This window comes from Syzygium oleosum, unplaced genomic scaffold (assembly GCF_021117445.2).
Source record: "Syzygium oleosum isolate NSW1041296 unplaced genomic scaffold, Sole_v2.1 Sole_v2.21, whole genome shotgun sequence".
Classification (NCBI taxonomy): Eukaryota; Viridiplantae; Streptophyta; class Magnoliopsida; order Myrtales; family Myrtaceae; genus Syzygium; species Syzygium oleosum.
Window position 1 is genome coordinate 2360474 of NW_026607505.1, and position 19116 is coordinate 2379589.

The 19116-nt window shown below is 39.2% G+C and overlaps 1 protein-coding gene across 2 annotated transcripts; it reads left to right on the plus strand.

The window, feature by feature from the left end:
* Positions 1-2048: 2048 nt before the first annotated feature.
* Positions 2049-10264, plus strand: LOC115677267 (DNA topoisomerase 1 alpha-like). Of its 2 annotated transcripts, XM_056320841.1 has the most exons (17): positions 2049-2247; positions 2377-2479; positions 3135-4358; positions 4481-4675; positions 5918-5998; positions 6649-6708; positions 6837-6931; positions 7034-7190; positions 7296-7421; positions 8070-8150; positions 8237-8327; positions 8419-8552; positions 8924-8992; positions 9070-9159; positions 9345-9448; positions 9533-9701; positions 9916-10264. In XM_056320841.1, exons 3-17 carry the CDS (start codon positions 3219-3221, stop codon positions 9982-9984), a joined length of 2661 nt encoding a protein of 886 aa, XP_056176816.1. In that variant the 5' UTR covers positions 2049-2247; positions 2377-2479; positions 3135-3218; the 3' UTR covers positions 9985-10264. The 2 variants fall into 2 exon arrangements, with proteins under 2 accessions (XP_056176816.1, XP_056176817.1); XM_056320842.1 differs by lacking the exons at positions 2049-2247; positions 2377-2479 and adding an exon at positions 2528-2678.
* The last annotated feature ends 8852 nt before the right edge of the window (positions 10265-19116 follow it).

Sequence of the window (19116 nt, forward strand, 5' to 3'; positions counted from 1 at the left end):
TGAAGAAGCATAACAAGAAGTCCATGTCAAAAAAAAAAAAAAGTCAACTTAAAAACAGAGAGGGAACACAGGTGCATGCTGGAGAATATCACGTCAGCAAAAACTGTCATTTCCCGGGCTTCTCGCTGCCCGTGAAACTGCATTTCCTCAAGAGGCGTCGCAGCTGCTCGGAACCGCTCTTTCTCTCTCGTCGAATATTATCTCGCTCTTCCCGGGCTTCGCTCCGCGCCGTTGAAGCAAACAGCATAAGAGATGACATTATCCACTGCGGAGGAACTTCCCGGACGCTGCCTTCCTTACCTGAAAGCAAGAAACTTCAGAATAAATTGGCCCAGAGACGTGCTAAGTCTGACGACAAACAAAGGCTTGGACTTTACCCGAGTATGTTGCGTGGTTGTGTGCTTCGAAGGAGTCTTCAGCTGGAGGCAGGGCTGTTTATGGACATATCGCGAGAAATAGAATAGACCCAGATTCATATCCGCGGATTTCCTTGTTGAGTTTTCATGCCAAGTGTGGCAGCGTAAGGAATGAGTGCACGGTGTTTGACGATATGCACTAATTGGTGGCTTTGTGGCCAAAAGGTGTGGACTCGGGGGCATTAAAATGTTTCGTGAGATGCGACGTGAGAGGTGTAACTAGGATTGAGCGATTTCAGATTCCGTATAGGTCTCACCTAAAACTTGGAACCCACTCGTGGTAACAAATTTCTTATTTTTTGAAACCCGGAATCTAACATGCATACCTTGGAACTTGGAATCTATCCTATCACAAGCTCCGGGATTTGTTTCATGGTCTACCCAGGTTCCGCCTGTATTATTAATTAAACGATTATAATGAATCATCACATTTATTGACCATCATTTGCTGCTAGAAGCCGCTGACCACAATTTATATTTAGACACACGAAGAATACAAAACATTAACAAAGAAAAAGTCTCAATCATAAAATGGAAGCTCAGACTAGTGGTTCTAAATTATACACTCATCATCGGACGCTATGGAATACCGCAAGATCGTACGAAGACATAGACCGAGAAAAACACAAAAACTCGTTTCAGGTTCCACTTACCTAGAACCTAAAATCTACTCGTCAAAACAAGTTCCCAAATTTTTGGAACCTACCTTGTATACCTTGGAACTTGGAACCGATAGGTTCCCACCGGTCCAGTTCTCCGGTTCAAAGTTCTACCATGAAAGTATGCTCATCCCTAGGTGTAATGACAAATGAGTATTCTTTAGCGACCTGTTTGAGGTGCGAGGCCAAATGTTTCTTGATACAGTCACCTTTATGGAGGTTCTTTTCGCTTGTAACCACGTGGCTTTGACTTACCGGTGAGCAGTTCCAGGGTTGGTTCAGGTTTCATTTGGAACCTAGAATCTACCTATCGGAATTGGTTTCCAAATTTTTGGAATATGGAAGTCATCTTGTGTACTTTGGAACGTGAAACCTACTCTATCACAGGTTTCACGGTCTACTCAGGTTCCACATGTATTCTTAATTGAACGATTACGGCGAAGCATTACCTCCAATGACCATAATTTGCTGTTACAATCCACTTATCACAATTTATATTTAGACACACGAAAAATATGAAATATTAGCAAAGTAAAAGTCTCGTTTATGGATAATGCCGGATATGGATTGTTAGACTATTAATTTCAAATTATACACTCATCATCGGACCTCAAAAAATACCGTAGGATTGCGCGAAGATATAGAACAAGAAAAACACAAAAAACTTGTTTTCGAGTGATCCTGCCTATCTTAACTAGTTCCTCAATTTTGCAACCCGGAACCTCTCCTGCATACCCTGGATCCTAGAACCGGACCCTAGAATCATGCTCACCCCTATGTTGACTGAAGAAGGAGAGAAGCATTTCAAGCCCATGAGAAAAGCATGGGCCAAAACCGAGGCAAGGGCCAAATAAAGAGGGCCCATTGGGCCGGAAGCGCGGCCCATAGGACGGGAAGTCACCGTCACCTGCGAAGCGATGCAGAAACCTTCCAAACTAATCGAATGCAAATGAGTTTCAGATAAAAGAGACAGATAGAGATAGAGAGAGAGAGAGAGAGAGAGAGCGAGAGACGCGAGCTCCTTCTTTCCGTCCTCCTCCTCCAGCTAGGGTTTCAGTCAGCGAATGCTCGCTTCCTGCTCCCCGTCGCCATAGCCACCGGCCCCCCCCACCAATTCCACTCGCGGCTCGATCAATCCCCCGTCGGCGCCGGAAATCCGACGGCGATTGCAGGTGCGGCGAGCCCCCGCGCGCTCGGCCCACTCCGTCCTTCCTCTTCCTCTTCTTCCTTTGTTCAATCGCCTCTGTAGCTCCGGGGGCACTGGTTTCTAAGAACCTGCTTCGCCCCGCTCTCTCTTGCAGCTCTGCCGTTCCCGACGGGGGCTCCGCCGCGGAGCTGGAGACGCCGGAAATCGGTCCCGCTCCCGCCAAATTCGGGGCATTGGATTGGCGCTAGCTTGTGGGGGTGAGTTTCTGACACCGGGTGCCGAGTTTCGCCTCCCGTCGGCCGATTGTGAATCGGGGTCCGGGGCGGCGAACTGGGCATTTCTCCTTATGGCATAGGTTATCTGAGTTGGGGAGGCGCTTTTGATTTTAAGTGCTTTTGAGGGTTGGTGCGATGAAGAAGCCTCCGATGTTCCTATTAGGATTGAGCTGATTTTTAGGTGAAATCCTTAATCCTCTTGGACATTGTATTCTCTAGTGAAAAGAGGAGGATTAATCTAAGAGCAGGTTGTGCAATTTAAAATTTTCGAGTCGATGATGCTTTCGAGCGTGTGATGTCTCCCTCTGTGCTTCTTCCCACCCTTGTTTGCCTTTTCGAATAACTTGTTTGGTCATTCTAGTTCGGTGCTATCTGATCGGGCTGCCGGGTTTAGAAAATTAATTGAAGTTGCTATGCTCTTGCCTTGGTTTCAGTAAGGTCATTTCCTTATCCATTCATTACGCCCGATGTTGATTGAGGGACGTTATTGAAATCTTTTCGAAATTATAGTGATCTGATTGGAAATAGTCCCAATTTACCCAAGTTCTTTTGAGAAACCTCTTGGACTGTTTTTTTTTTTTTTGGTTTTATATTTGACTTCATTCTATTTCTGATCATCATCGCTCGCTTTTGGCAGATTTGCTTCTCTTTAAAAGGATTCGAGTTCTGTTGTATCAGAGATTGATTGCATATACATGCAAAGGAAATACTTTGTTGGACGATGGCGCTTCAGGCTCCTCTAAAGCCCAGTGTATCTGATGATTTCGATGATGATGACACGCCTATAGTCTTCAAAAGGAGCAGTACTACATCAAAGAAAATTCCAATAAAGACTGAAGTGAAGAAGCCACCTTCTCAGAGGATTGATGCGTTGTCGGGATCCTCAGGGTTACATTCCTCAAATGGTCAAAGTGCTAGATCTCAACAGGGTAAGGTCCATCCTTCTCCCAAGACATCATCCATGAAATCCCCGGATGTAAGTCCAAAAGCATCATCGTCTACTGCCAAGTTACCCCCAATGAAGTCACCACTGACAGGTTTAAAGTTATCAAAGTCACCAGAGGATCAGTCGAGGCACTCGTCCAAACAGAGTTCAGTAGTGGCTGCTAAAGAGGAATCCAATAGTGACTCTGATGATGATAAACCATTGAGTAGTAGACTTCAGGATAACTCTGGCAAAAGTCGCACTATGCCTATTTTATCTCCATCATCGGGAAAGGCCTCCTTGAAAAATTCTCCTGAAGATTCAGACGATGAAAAGCCTTTAGCATCAAGGTTGCCTCAGAAATCCAATACATCTACATCTTCTAATAACCGTTATGCTTCTGATGAAAAGAAACCTTTGGTACTGAAAACACAGCAAAATGGTTTTGCCTTAAGTAAGCATCAAGCAAAATCTTCCACTGTGTCAAATAAAAGGCCACTAGAGAAGACAACTTCCTCTGATCAGTTGTCAGTCAAAAAGCTAAAGACTAGCGATGCATCAACATCAACGAAGTCGAAACCATCGGTGAAAGGAGAACCGGAGTCAGATGATGATGACCACATTCCAATTTCCCAGAGAATGAAAAAGCCAGCAGCAGCTTCTGCATCAGGAAACAAGTCTTCCTCGGCAAAGGACAATATGAAAAAGGTTATAATAAAGAAGAAGATCACGAAGCCAACCAAGAATTTCAAGAAAGTAATGAAAAAGTCAAAGTATTCTAAATCCACTAAGGTAACACCTACTTCCGGCGATGGCCAGAAAAAATGGACAACCTTGGTTCACAATGGGGTAATTTTTCCACCTCCATACAAACCTCATGGTGTAAAGATGCTTTACAAAGGGAAGCCTGTCGATTTGACTCCGGAACAGGAGGAAGTGAGCCATCCCCTTTTCTCTCCTCTTTTGTATTCTTCTGCTATCTTTCTGATCATAGGCTTCTTTTTTCATGGGTCATGCTTAATATTTGGTTAGTCATTTGTTGGGATTTTGATTTGCAGGTGGCTACAATGTTTGCTGTGATGAAAGATACAGACTACATGCAGAAAGATAAGTTCAAGGAGAACTTTTGGACTGATTGGAAAAAGATTCTTGGAAGCAACCATGTGATTCAGAAATTGGAACACTGTGATTTCACCCCGATATATGATTGGTGTCAGCAGGAGAAAGAGAAGAAGAAGCAAATGACTAAAGAAGTAAGTTTTATTCACTTTGCTTGAGCTAGTAAATTGCTATATCAACTAATAATTTCAACTTATCATCAGTCTTTGTTGCATGGTCGTTTACTTTCTTGTTTCATGCCTGCAGCTAGTCTAATGAGGGGACATCATATTTTTGTGGCGCATTAATAGGTCAAAGTCCTCATGAGAAGATTTTGCTGTGTGTTACCATTGCCTATAATTGGCTCTTGCTGTGATTTAATTGTTCATCCATGCGTGTTTAATTTATGGGCCTAATATCCTAAAAAACCCTCAACATTAGCTCCAGTCCCAATTCTGCCCTAAACTTTTTTGCGTATGATAAAAAAACCCTCAACTTTTGGTCATGTCCCAATTATACTCTAAACTTTTTTTTGTCTCATAAAAAACCACCAATGTTTACTTGAGTCCCATATTTGCTCCCGTTAACACTCTGTCCAGTATTGCCCTTAGTGATGTGGCATTTCCACGTCATTGCTCTAGTTTTCCCTAAATTTCTGATCCAATAAGACGTTTTTTTGGAGATAAATTTCCACATCATCCCAAACGACGTCTTCTTGGATATGAATTTTGGTTAAAAACTAGAGCAATTAGGTTGGCCTTCTTCACTTGCTCTTGCTTTTAAGAGAGTCTTCCTTTCATTTGGCTCGGGGATCTTTGATTTTGTGCTTAGTATTCTATCTCTCGTGCTTGGGAGTTTTCCATCTCTCAATTGTCAAGAGAAGTTTTGGATAGAGGATTAACAAGGGCAGATTTGGGATTCAAGTAAAAGTTGGTGGTTTTTTAAGAGACAAAAAAAAATTTATGGTATAATCAGGACTATACCGAAAGTTGGAGGTTTTTTATAGGAAAAAAAAAGTTTAGGGTAAAATTGGGACTTGATCAAAAGTTTCGGGAGGCCTTAATTTATGATACGGAAGTACCCATTTTGCTATTTCGCAGCCAATAGTATGATGTGAAATCAAATTTTATTTCAGATGCGGAAGCATTTTGAATGTGATGCAGACACTATCAGCTGCTTCTGTGATGATTTCTACTGCTGAAATTTTGAGATGTCCTTCCGTTTCACTATGAATACTATGAAATGAATTATCTTTTGTGCCTCTGGTTATGCACAGTATTAGGGTGCTTAATAGGTGCCAACATGTTATATGCTGTTCTTAATGTCATGATGCCAAATGTTACTTGTGTCAATTTCTGTTGCTTCTGTAGATGTTTTAGATTTTGTCTTTCATGCAGGAAAAGAATGCCCTCAAGGAAGACAAGATGAAGCAGGAGGAGAAGTACATGTGGGCCATTGTGGATGGTGTGAAAGAAAAGGTTAATCCTATCTCTAATCCTTGATCATGTCTTGTGTATTCTGGATCTGAACAATGCCCCTCAAATAGTTTGCTGTGTCTTGTCATTTCTTCCTTCGGTATTGAAATTTTCTTCAGTTATATGGTCATTATTTTCTTCTTTTTCACTAAGGATTACCCTGAAACACTTTCAAGTGATGTAATGTCTATAAGTTCTTAATTGTTATTCTCCGTTTTTTGAGAATTTCTTTTACGATTGTGTTCCATTTTTGGATTGAAGATTGGCTAAAGTTCAATGCAATTTGTTTAGCTATTTGGTTCGAATTTACGGAGGCTGAGGCATCTCTATTTTGTTTAATAACATTGTTAATATGTTAACTTCCTCGATATCTTATTTCTGCATCAATGAGCAGTAAATCTCAAAACTTTGTTTTACACTAGTGCTAGTGATTTGAAACTTGTCCAGTCGATAATGTTGTGTCTTTTCGAACTACATCCTTCATCTGTATCTGGGTTGTTGTTCTCTTGGGACATGGGATTTTCCATTGCTTTTAATGTGATGCTAGGTTACTGCGGAATTATGTAGTTTACTGCATCTTTGGTCAATTCAGCATTTTTTCGAGCATAATTGTGCTTTATCTTACTGAATGCTGACAGTAAGTTATACCACAGGTTGGAAACTTCAGGGTTGAACCGCCTGGTTTGTTCCGTGGACGTGGAGAACATCCAAAGGTTTCATGCATAACCTTTGACTGCATGTCTTTTCTCCTGGCTCAATGACGTTTTCTTTGATATGTGGACTTTTAAGATTAAACACATGCATTTCGCTCATTCCTAATGGCTGGTGTGTTTTGATTTAGATGGGAAAGCTGAAGAGACGCATTCGTCCGAGGGATATTACAATCAATATTGGGAAAGGTGTTCCTGTGCCGGAATGTCCCATCCCTGGTGAAAAGTACTGTCATTTATGTCCTCCAGGAACAAAGTTGATTTCCAAGTTGTTATTTCATCTTCTTTATTTATAAATTAAGAATTCTGGACTCTTGATATGTGGCAGATGGAAAGAAGTAAGGCATGATAACACCGTCACGTGGTTGGCATTTTGGAACGATCCTATTAATCCGAGGGAATTTAAATACGTCTTCCTTGCTGCTAGCAGTTCCTTGAAGGGCCAAAGTGATAAAGAGAAATATGAGAAAGCAAGGATGTTGAAGGTACAGCAGAACTTGAGTGGAAGATGTTGGCAGTGATCAATTTTGTCATTAAATATTTTTAATATGATTCATAACTGATTGCCAAACTTGATATTTTGAGCATAGGATTACATAGCGAACATCAGGGCAGCATACACCAAGGATTTTATGAGTAGAGATGCTATGAAGCGGCAGATAGCGGTTGCTACTTATCTGATTGATAAACTGGCTCTGAGGGCTGGCAATGAGAAGGTACATATGTGAAACTCATCAAGATCGACTCCTCCTCCCCTCTCTCTCTCTCTCTCTCTCTCACCAATTTGCAAACTTGCTTTTCGATGGACTCTATTGTGATGACTCTGGTGAAGGATGGGATTATCTTGCTAATCTGGCACAATTGGACAAGCCATTATATCCAAGATTATTAAGCATCACTTTGCAATTTTTTAATTTATATGAGATATAAGAAGGTCCCGAAATGAGGTGTTTGCAAGTAACTATTCTCCTGTAATTGTTTTGAGATACAATTGACATTCATTATGAATTTGATGAAATGACTTTCCATGTGTTAGTCATGTAAAGTTGGAATGCTTGAGATGGAATTGCTCGTTCCTTTTCATGTTTAGACCACTACTTTGGTTCTGCTTATTTTGTGGAGATAAGTACAACATGTCTCCTTTCCAGATTCCTGTTCTTAAGTAACTTAAATTACGAAGTTGTACTCACTAGAAGAAACTCTTTTTCGTATGTATGACAATAGAAAAAAAGAAGCCTCTTCAAAATAGTAGTAAGGATTTACATTTGACTAGACATTAAATTTTTTAATTCCACAAAGAATCGTTGCTTGTATTAGCAGAGTGTATTATATGGTTACCAATTTGTTTGCTTTTCGTTACTCAGGATGATGATGAAGCGGACACTGTCGGTTGCTGCACACTGAAAGTTGAAAATGTGAAAGCAATTAGCCCAAACTCACTGGAGGTAAGATGATTTAATGCACTGAAAGTTCAAATATTTCTGCTTGCTTCTTGGAGCTAAAATGGCTGTTGTACTCTGTCAATTTTCAGTTTAACTTTCTTGGTAAAGACTCTATCCGATATGAAAACACTGTAGAAGTTGAGCTCCCCGTCTACAAGGCAATTGTGCACTTTCAATCTGGTTAGTTATATGACTTGTTACCCATTTAAAATTAGACATGCATTTGCTTTTTCGTGTGGTAAATTTATCTTGCTTTGCTTTGTTTTTGTAGGGAAAAAGCCTGGTGATCCTCTTTTCGATGAGCTGGATACAAGTAAACTGAATGCTCATCTAAAGGAACTCATGCCTGGTCTGACAGCAAAAGTTTTCCGTACATATAACGCTTCCATTACTTTGGATGAGATGGTAAGCTTACATTTGCTTTTTGAGGGGATTTTAATTGGTGTTGCAGTGTGTTTGATGTGCTTCATCTGTCGGGTGGATAGATTAATTAGCCATGGGAAACTACATTCATCTGCAGTACTTTTTAAGCTTATATGCCTTGGCAACAAGAACAAACATGTGTTACATGCACATATTTAGATGCATCCCATCAAAACGGAAAGGTATCATTATCGAATGATGTCTAGTCATCAAGGGATCTTTGGAGCTGGTTAGCTTGTTGATACATACGATGGACGTGGTCATATGTAAAACACAGTTGGTGGTCTTACACTACCATAATTTTGTGAAATGATGGAATATAATATGGAAGCTTTTCATTTGTTTGATGACAGTTAAGTAGAGACACCAAAGATGGAGAAGTTGCAGAAAAAGTTGTAGTCTATCAGCGTGCAAACAAAGAGGTAATTATTGTTTATTACAGAAGAATATGCGCTGCATAAACAAGTATAGATTGTAGTTACGAATTTTTGGTCTTCAGGTTGCTATAATTTGCAATCATCAACGTAGCATTTCGAAATCCCATGTGGCACAAATGACCAAGTTGCAAGAGAAGATAGATGAATTGAAGGTGACAACTTCTCTCTCAATCTCCGGTTATCATACAAGATATCTGGTCCCGACCTATGTCTTCCAATTTTCGCATCAGTTTTGCAAATGGACCGTGCTTTTCTCTATGGACTTGCACAAGAGATTCTAGGAACTTTAAGAATTCATTCGAGTTGGAACGAAGCTGACATCCTAAATCATGTGCAGGACAATATGAAAGAGATAAAAGTAGATTTGGATCGGGCACGAAAAGGAAAGCCTCCTCTAAAGGATGCTGATGGAAAGCGAAAGAGGAACTTGACTTCAGAAGCGTAATATAATTGCTACCTGTTTCTGATTCTGCAGCTATGTAGATGTTTATGATTTTCCATATTACCTCATTTGCCGCTGTGCAGGTTAGAGAAGAAGATTGCTCAGATTGAGGTGAAAATTGAGAAAATGGAACGGGACAAAACTACCAGAGAAGATCTGAAAACTGTTGCACTGGGCACATCCAAAATCAACTATCTTGACCCAAGGATCACGGTTGCATGGTGCAAGCGGCACGAAGTTCCAATTGAAAAGGTTAGTAGTAGCTTTAAACCTTGCACATGTCGAGGCAATCTTCAGAATTGGTCATTTTATGATCTAATCAATGGTAACATTATTTTAGTGCTACTTTTTCTACCACTAGAAAGGGACGGCACACTAATTCCGAATTGCCTGGTGTCCTGATTTTTTTGTTTGCCGGGTCCTCCGGTCTCTGAAATGTTATGACCTATATTATTTGCTGTCGCAGATATTCAACAAGTCTCTGTTGGCAAAATTTGCTTGGGCGATGGACGTGGAACCTGACTTCAGATTTTGATATGCTGAGTCCGTGTTCCCTTAGCCGGCATGTTGAGTCTCCTTTTCATCCTGCAAATTTTTTTCTTCTTTGTCTGTTCAGGTGAAAAAAATTCATGTTGAATGTTCAACTAATCTAATTATAGATGAAGTCTCTTCTCCACACTGGCTCTCGCTTCGACACGGATCGATATAGGGACTGTCATTTACCTTGAGAAACTTGTCATTCTCTGTAGATACATTTGTCAAACTGACAATTGTCCAAAGATAGTTGAGAAATTATAAAGATCGATTCTTATGTCTTTCTTTATCCCCTTTTATTGCTGTTGATGATGCCTAAGTGGATTATGACATCTACTGATTGCGGTGGTGTACGTTGGTCATGGATTAAATCCATATAGAAATTTATATAGGGGCGTGTTATTATCGTGGGATATGGGGAAAATTTCAATGAGGGCTTGAAGTGGATTTATTTTATCAAAAAGGGCCTACAATGAATTTAGTTTCAAATAAGGGCTTAAAGTGGCCGAGTCTGAATCTTAAATAAGGGTCTAAGCATTGGCTGGCGAGCACTTGATTTTTTCGGTGGTCAAAATAGGACATTTTTGTTCAAACCAGAGGAGAGAGGTCGGCGATGGGGAGAAAGAAGAGGACGGTAGGGTGATTTTTTTCGGTTTCCAAAATATGACATTTTTGTTCAAACCAGAGGGGAGATCGGCGATGGGGAGAAAGAAGAGGATGGTAGAGTCTGACGAATCGCTGCAAGATGAATTCAAGAATTTGGGATGGCGAAGCTCAATGCCAAGCCTCTCTCTTGGAGCTTGACATCATCGCAAGAGGCCCGGAATGGAGGCGATAATTATTGCTAAAGGTGCCCCTGTGCCAGTGCTGGAAGAGTTCTGCGATCGCAGCCTCTATTTCTTCTCCTTTTCCACATTCAAAATCTCGCCTAAACCGTAAGAGTCCAACGCCTCTCTCATCGGAGCTCCTGCTCAAGCTACATGGAGTCACATCACGAGACACTTCAGTTCCTCTCCCAATGCTTCCTCCACACAATCTATGGCCCTGGACCCTTGCTGCCAGGCCAAGTCCTCCTTTTCCGATGCTTTCCATCACCCCAACTACTCCCTCGCCGTCCTCCGCCTCGTTGCCGAGTCCTCCATCAACAAGCAGATCCGCCAGGCTGCTGCCATTGACATTAAGAACCGTCTCCACGCTTACTTGGTCCCAACTCCGCCCGATTTAGGCCCTTATTTGAGACTGATTTGGCCATATCATACTCTTATTTGAAGTAATGTCCATTTTGAGCCCTCTTTTGAGATAATAATCCCACTTCAGGGCCTTTTTTTCCCCGAGTTATATTCACAGTTTCGTTCAGAGCTTAATGGATCATTATCACACTAAATACAATCAATTTATAAAACGTTTGTCATCATTTTTCCAACATTAAACAATTTTGGCCAAAAATAAACAAAGCCTCAGGCTAAGATAATGAGTATGAGTGCCATTTCTGGCAAATCATCCTACGAAATTTTTTTTATTAATTTCCAATTCCCACGTGGATTTTTTTTTGAATTTTTTTTTATTAATTCTCCATTTATGTAATTGCTCATTTAAATGTTAAACCTAATCTACTTATTTCCCATTCCCACGTAGATTTTTTTTTTTTTCATTTTGAAATTTTTTAATTGTCCACGTCAGCGCCGACGATACCACGATCAGTGAGCGCAAATCAGTCTCTATGTTGGATTTTCCAACATATCATACTCTTAATAAGAGTAATGACGATACACTGGTCGTCCTAATCAGCGCCGGCCAGTGTCTATGTTGGATTTTCCGGTGAGGCAAATCGCTGATGGCACTTAATTGATCGATTTCTAAAATTTTGGCTTTCAAGTGAGTAAAAAAAGTTATGACATTCAAGTGAGCGCCGTACAAAAATTATGGTACTTCTAGTATATTTATCCAGGGATGGATTCTGTCAAAGGACTGACTTAGAATTTGGCTGTCAAGGAAGTTCTCATGTATACATGAAAGTATGTTGAGTAACTTGTGCTAATTTGCATCAATCAATTCTAGAAACAAACCTAGAACTCTAACACTACACATGAGTAACGTCATAACAAGCAATATAGAGATGGCATCTTTCTCAATAGAATTCATACCTTTCAATAGCGGATTCTATAAAAGGACTGACTTAGAATCTAACTCTTGACGGAAGTTCTTATGTATATATGGAAGTATGTGGGATAACTTGCGCAAAATTTCATCTATCAAATATCAATTCTGGAAACAAATCTAGAACTCACTACGCATGAGTAATGTCATAACAAGCAATATAGAGATGACATCATTCTCAATAGAATTCGTACCTATAAATAGCGATACTAGAGCAAGAGTCATGCATACACTTTTGGGAGAAAAATGTTAGGTAAAGAGAAGAAGAAAGAAACAATGGCGAGAGCTAATCTGAAATGTTCATGGATGATCCTCCTCATGCTCATTTTAGCTTTTGGCCTAGCTTCTCTCCCTACAACAAAGGCGAGGGACCTGGTCACGAGTGGCCCTGCTGGCGTCGGAGAAAGAAGGCAAAGCAACCAATTTTCACTACCGGATCTTGCACTAAGGTAGCGAATGATAACCATTCTGTTCCGGAATGAGTTCCTGAACCAGAAATAGATTTTTCTATTTCTGGTTCCTGGATGAGTTTCGAGAAAAAACCCGTTTGATAATGACAAAAATTTCTATTTCTAGAACAAAACCCGTTTGATAACAAAGACAAAATTTCTATTTCCCGAAATAAAAACCCGTTTGATAAACAAAGAAAATTCTATTTCAGGAACAAAATTCCATTTTTTAGAAATGGAATAAAAATAATAAAAATCCGAAAAATTCATAAAAATCTTTAAAAAATTCAGAAAATCCCAAAAAATTGAAAAATTCCAGAAAAAATCATCAAAATGTCGAGAAAATAAAAAAATTTAGATTTCGGGAAAATAGAAAATTTGTTGAATTTTTTCAAAAAATCAAGAAATCAAAAATTTCAAAACTTCACAGAATTACTTAGAATACATGTGGCCACCCACTTTTAGTGAAATTTAAATTTTTTAGGTGCCCAAAAAAATCAAAAATCAAAAATTTCAAAACTTCATGAATAGTTTAGAATACATGTGGCCACCACTTTGAGTGAAATTTTAATTTTTAAGGTGCCCAAAAAATTCAAAAACTCAAAAATTTCAAAACTTTACAGAATGGCTTAGAGCCACCCACTTTGAGTGAAATTTTAATTTTGGAGGTGAAAAAAGCAAAAATCAAAAATTTCAAAACTTTAGAGAATGACTTAGAATACATGTGGCCATCCACTTTGAGTGAAATTTAAATTTTTTAGGTGAAAAAAACAAAAATCAAAAATTTCAAAACTTCACAGAATGACTTACAATACCTCTAGCCACCCACTTTGAGTAAAATTTAATTTTTTTTAGATGCTCAAATGGTTTTTTTTTTTTTGGTCCCTAAAGAAAATTAAATTTCACTCAAAGTGGATGGCCACATGTATTCTAAGCCACTCTGTGAAGTTTTGAAAATTTTTCTTTTTGCTTATTTTTATTTTTTTTTCGACATCTAAAAAAATTTAAATTTCGCTTAAAGTGGATGGCCAGTATTCTAAGCCATTTTGTGAAGTTTTGAAATTTTTCTTTTATTTTTTATTTTTATTTTTTCGGCACATAAAAAAATAAAATTTCGCTCAAAGTAGGTGGCCACGTGTATTTTAAGCCATTCGAAAGTTTTGAAATTTTTACTTTTTTGCTTATTTTTATTTTTTTGGCATATAAAAAATTTAAATTTCACTCAAAGTGGGTGGCACAGTATTTTAAGCTATTCGTGAAGTTTTGAAATTTTTTATTTTTTTATTTTTTTCGGCACCTTAAAAATTTAAATTTCACTCAAAGTGGATGGCCACAAGTATTCTAAGTCATTCAGAAAGTTTTGAAATTTTTGATTTTTTTTTTTTTTTTTTTTGCACCTAAAAAATAAAATTTCGCTCAAATTGTGCATGTATTCTAAGATATTCGTGAAGTTTTTAAATTTTAGAATTTTTTTTTTTTTTGGCAACTAAAAAAATTAAATTTTGCTCAAAGTGGGTGGCCATAGGTTTTCTAAGCCATTTTGTGAAATTTTTATTTTTATTTATTTTTTTCGGTACCTAAAAAATTTAAATTTCTGAAAGTGGGTAGCCCAGATTCTAAACCATTCTGTTAAGTTTTGAAATTTTGATTTTTTGCTTTTTTTTCTCACCTCGAAGATCGTGACTTTCATATGAATATGTGTGTTGAAGAAAATGAATTCCTCGAAATGGTTCTCACTTTTGTTCCAAAATGAAAACCAACTTTTTTTTGTTCTCATTTCTGGTTTCAGAATCAATTTTGGAAGCAAACTTGTCCGGAAATAGAAAAATGAAATTGCGTTACCAAACGGGTTTCGGTCCAAACGATTCGAAACAAAAAACCAGTTGACGGAACCGAACGAATGGTTTTCATGCAAGACCTAAGTCTCCTTTGCATCTAATCCTGACCACAACCGGATGTTGCACGTAAGTCCCCTCTGCACCTAAATCCCAGCCACAACCAGATCTTGCACGATGTCCCGTCTCGACCTAATCCTATCCACAATTGAGGCTTGTCGTAGCCAGTGCATTGTTAAGTCCGCCATCTAGTGAATGTTTTTTTGTAGCAGTTACTTAAAACTGCTCAATAAATTCATCGATAGAATAAAGTTGTTGCGGATTTGGTTGCGTGTTGATTCATCTTAGCTCTTTTTTACCTACATTTGTTTTTTGGATAAGTGCAATAGAAGCCTTAGTACTTTTAAAAAAAAGTGCAATTAAGTCCTAAAATTTTGAAATTGATGTAATCAAATCCTTTCGCTAACTCTGTCCAATTTGACTAACTGAAAATACTGACGTGGCTCTATTTTATTATTTTCTCTTCCCCACGTTGCGTTGACGTCACTAAAACATGAAATGTAAGGCTAAAAAGACATTTTTCTCCAAATCTATTTTTTTACCCGAAGTCTAGTTAAATTAGATTAAAAGCTAAAAAGTTTAAATTTAAAAATAGCACCAAAAAAAAGACAGGCATTTTTTACGACTAAGAGTAATCTTGGGTATATCTGAAGTCGAGTATCGTTTGAACTACTCGGCTTTCTTTCTATTCTTAACAAAATTGACTTTCACAAGAGAAAAAAGCTTAGGTAGTTTTTGAGAACTTGATGCTTGTTTGATTTAGCAGCAACTCGGCAACGGGCAATGAGCCATACCTAATGGTCTTTAGCTACAGGATTTGCCACTTTTAGGGACGGTTCTGCCTGTTCGCGTGTTTTTTATTTTTTTATTTTTAAAGTAGTGTTTGTTGCTTGCTATTTAGTTTCCCAATGTGATTTTTTCCAAATTCAATAGTTTTCAAATGTATTAAGAATATATGAGAAGATTTCTTTCTCATCGCAACAACAAATTGCCCGCATTGCTATGTGAAGTATTCACTGTGTCCATCAGTGTAGTTGTTTTATATTTAATACTTATCAATTTCATACATAGAGTCGTATCACATTGTAACGTAACAAAGCACTCAAATTACAAGAACAGTGACTAGAATTTTAACTCATATACATCCTTCGAAACTTTGATCCCCTTTCGCTACTTTAGTGTCCATCTAATTACAGAATCCACTTGATAATTGTTGGGCCAGCATCAATTGCTCGATAACCCGAATTCTCAAAATCAATTTCTAGGTAGGACTAATGCTAAAGTCAAAGAAGAATCAAAATAATGGACTATAGATTATGTGTCATAGGACTAAATTGGAAATTGGCTCTTTTCACACGGTGTATCGTCATCGATTGCGGTGAACTGCAAGCACGATTTCCCCAAACCATGGCCCACCATGCTCCCCAATCTCGTGTCTAATCTCCGAAAGGCTTCGCAAGCCTTTGATTATGCATCCATCAACAGGATTCTAGGTATTGCGAATTCTGTCATTGCGAAGTTTCTTTAACTCTACCAAACCAATGATCTGTTGCTTGATTCTCGTTACCATGCTATTCGAAGTCATCCGGCGGCATCTCGTCGGACTCCGCCCCCTTCTTCCTCCTCATCATCGATCTCTCTTCTCCACTTTGAATTTCTTGTTTTTTTTCCTTTTAAATACTTATCAAGATTTTATTTTGGACAAAAATGCTCTGTTTTGACCCCCGAAAAAATCAAATGATTGCCGGCCGGTGAAATTTGGCCAGCCCGTGAATTCAAGACCTTATTTGAGACTGACTTGGCCATTTCAGACCCTTATTTGAAATAATGTCCATTTTGAATCCTTTTTTCCGAAAATAATTCCACTCTAGGCCCTTATTTGAAATTTTCCCCGAGTTATATTCACACTTTTGGTTTGGAGCTTAATGGATCATTATCACACTAAATGCAATCAATTCAAAAACTTTTGCCATCATCTTTCGAACATTAAACATTTTGGCCAAAAATAAAAGAAGCATCATGTTGAGATAATGAAGAGTATGAGAAGTCTACTTGCTTTGACCAAAGTATCTTATTCTTGTGACTCAACAAGACCGGGAAAATTATCAAAAAAGTCCTAAACCTTTCGCAATTGTGCCAATTCAGTCTTAAACCTTTTTTTTTTGCCAATTCAGTCCTAAACCTTTTGCAATTGTGCCAATTCAGTCCATCTGGCCACTTTTGGCCTGCCGGCGCTGACGTGGACGCCGGCCGGCTGACGTAGCAATATTTAATAATTTTCATTTTTTTTCGAATTTTTTTTATTTTTTTTCTCTTTCTTTTTTTTTTTTCCTATCTTCTTTCTCCGGTCGCCGGTCGGCGAGGGTGAGACCTCGTCTCGTCCGTCGCCGTCGCCGTGGGGCGAGCTCGAGCTCGCCCGCCGACGACGGCCATGGCGAGGTCTCGCCAGATCTGGGCGGCCTCGCCGTCGCCGGGAGAGCTCGAGCTCTCCACGGCCGTCGCTGGGCGAGCTCGAGCTCGCCATGGCCGTCGCTGGGCGAGCTCAAGCTCGCCCAGCCATGGCAAGGCTCGACCTTGCCCAGCGACGGTGAGGCTCGCCCAAATCGCCGGGCAAGCTCGAGCTCGCCATGGCCGTCGCTGGTCGAGCTCGAGCTCACCCGGCCATGGTGAGGCTCGACCTTACGAGGCTCGCCAAGATCTGGCGAGACCTCGCCATGGCCGTCGCTGGGCAAGCTCGAGCTAGCCCGGCGACGGCGAGGCTCGCCCAGATCTGGCGAGACCTCGCTGTCGCCAGGCTAGCTCGAGCTCGCCATGGCCGTCGCTGGGCGAGGTCGACGTTGCCCGACGATGGCGAGACTCACCCATATTTGGCGAGACCCCGCCATCACCAGTACCGGCGAGGGCCAGCCTCGCCCATGGCCGGGTCAGTCTCTCGCTCGGCGACCGGGAAAGAAGATAGAAAAAAAAAATAATAAAATAAAAAAAATTCTAAAAAAATAAAAATTATTGAAATATTGCCACATCAGCCGGCCAAAAGTGGCCAGATGGACTAAATTGACATAATTGCAAAATTTTTAGGACAGAATTGGCTAAAAAAAAGATTTAGGACTGAATTGGTACAATTGCAAAAGGTTTAGGACTTTTTTGGTAATTTTCCCAACAAGACCAGTTTCTCACCCTCAAGATATGTCCCAAGTTTCCATGACAGTGGATCCATCAGGGGCATACACACCTTCACCTGGGTGCTATTCGTCTTGCATTAAGCTTTCGTGGCCGTAAAGGTTTGCTAATGACAGCTCGCTCGACACTTCTTGAGACTAGGTTCCTCGGATAACGGCATGCATGCTGGGACAGTTGAGCCCCAACAGCAAGATCAAGAATGAATGATGTTGAAGGAAAGTCTCACTCAACAGAAAAAGGGAAAGACAATTTAAAAAATTGTTAATAAGGTTGTTGAATGTTGCATCTAAATATACATGAATCAATCTAGTTCCGAACTGTGGGAAGACAACCAATGTAGGTTAAGAATACTGAGCCAATGCTCTCTTAAATGCATCTTTTTCGAGATAAGAGTACCATAAGTGTCATAACTTTTGTACGGCGCTCACTTAAATGTTATAACATTTTTTTATCACTTAAGTGCCATAACTTTTAAAAAAACGTCCACTTAAGTGCTATAACTTTTAATTGATCACTTGAGTGCTATAACTTTTTTATAGCATTCACCCAAGTGCCGGAATTCCAACGTGGCATGGCACTTGTGGTGAACCTTTTTTAAAATTTGTGGTACTCAAGTGATTGGTTGAAAAATTATATGACACTTAAATAATCGGGGAAAAAGTTATGGTGTGAGTGCCGTACGAAATGGCATTTGTGGTGTTTTTTTCCCTCTCTTTTCATTATCATTATGACACTAAGATCTTGGCTTTGGGCACCAAAGCTTGTTTAAAGTGACTTTTGAAAACTATTTTTTTTACTTTCCCATCAATAATAGCATATCACATCTTGAAAATTTGTCCCATGACATATTTTTGGGGATAAAAATTTTCACGACTTTGACCTACTTTAAATACAAATATTCAAATACCTTTAGAATTTGAGGTTATTCAACATTATGCATATTTCAATTCTAAAATGCTAACCAAATCTTTCTCCAGTTTCAAAAATTCATTAAAGGGATGTTGGGTAAAATACTTCAATTTACGAAATTAATCAAATGAGCTAGCACGAAATTGTAGTTATTTTCAATGTATGGCGATTGTAGTTATTGTAGTTCTTGCGATTATAGTTATAGTGGGAAGAGAAGTAACTTCAATTGTATATATATACAAGTATCATTAGGATGGAATCCAACTTTATTTGCTTTGGTCCAAGTTCATGCCTGCGAACCCAACACTATTTCTTTTTGTTACTGAGCTAATAAAGTAAACCCATTATAACGGTGAACTAGAGAGAGCTTCTCGGGCAATGTGGCACAATGAAAAGCAAGCGAGAGGTGAGTTATCGAAATATTTTTCTATAATGAATTATGTGATTACCAAAATGTTAAGATCAAAGTTTGTGCAGGATCTATATTTTCTGAAAATGGGATCGAAATAATGGCGGATGGATTCTATAAAATCTAGTTCTCGA

What these genes read in the sequence shown, in the direction of transcription:
- LOC115677267 (XM_056320841.1), top strand. Translation starts at nt 3,219, where the DNA reads ATGGCGCTTCAGGCTCCTCTAAAGCCCAGTGTATCTGATGATTTCGAT. An exon ending in TGAGGGCTGGCAATGAGAAG is followed by an intron (nt 7,422 to 8,069) that starts GTACATATGTGA and finishes TTCGTTACTCAG; the next exon opens with GATGATGATGAAGCGGACAC. An exon ending in AGAAGATAGATGAATTGAAG is followed by an intron (nt 9,160 to 9,344) that starts GTGACAACTTCT and finishes AATCATGTGCAG; the next exon opens with GACAATATGAAAGAGATAAA.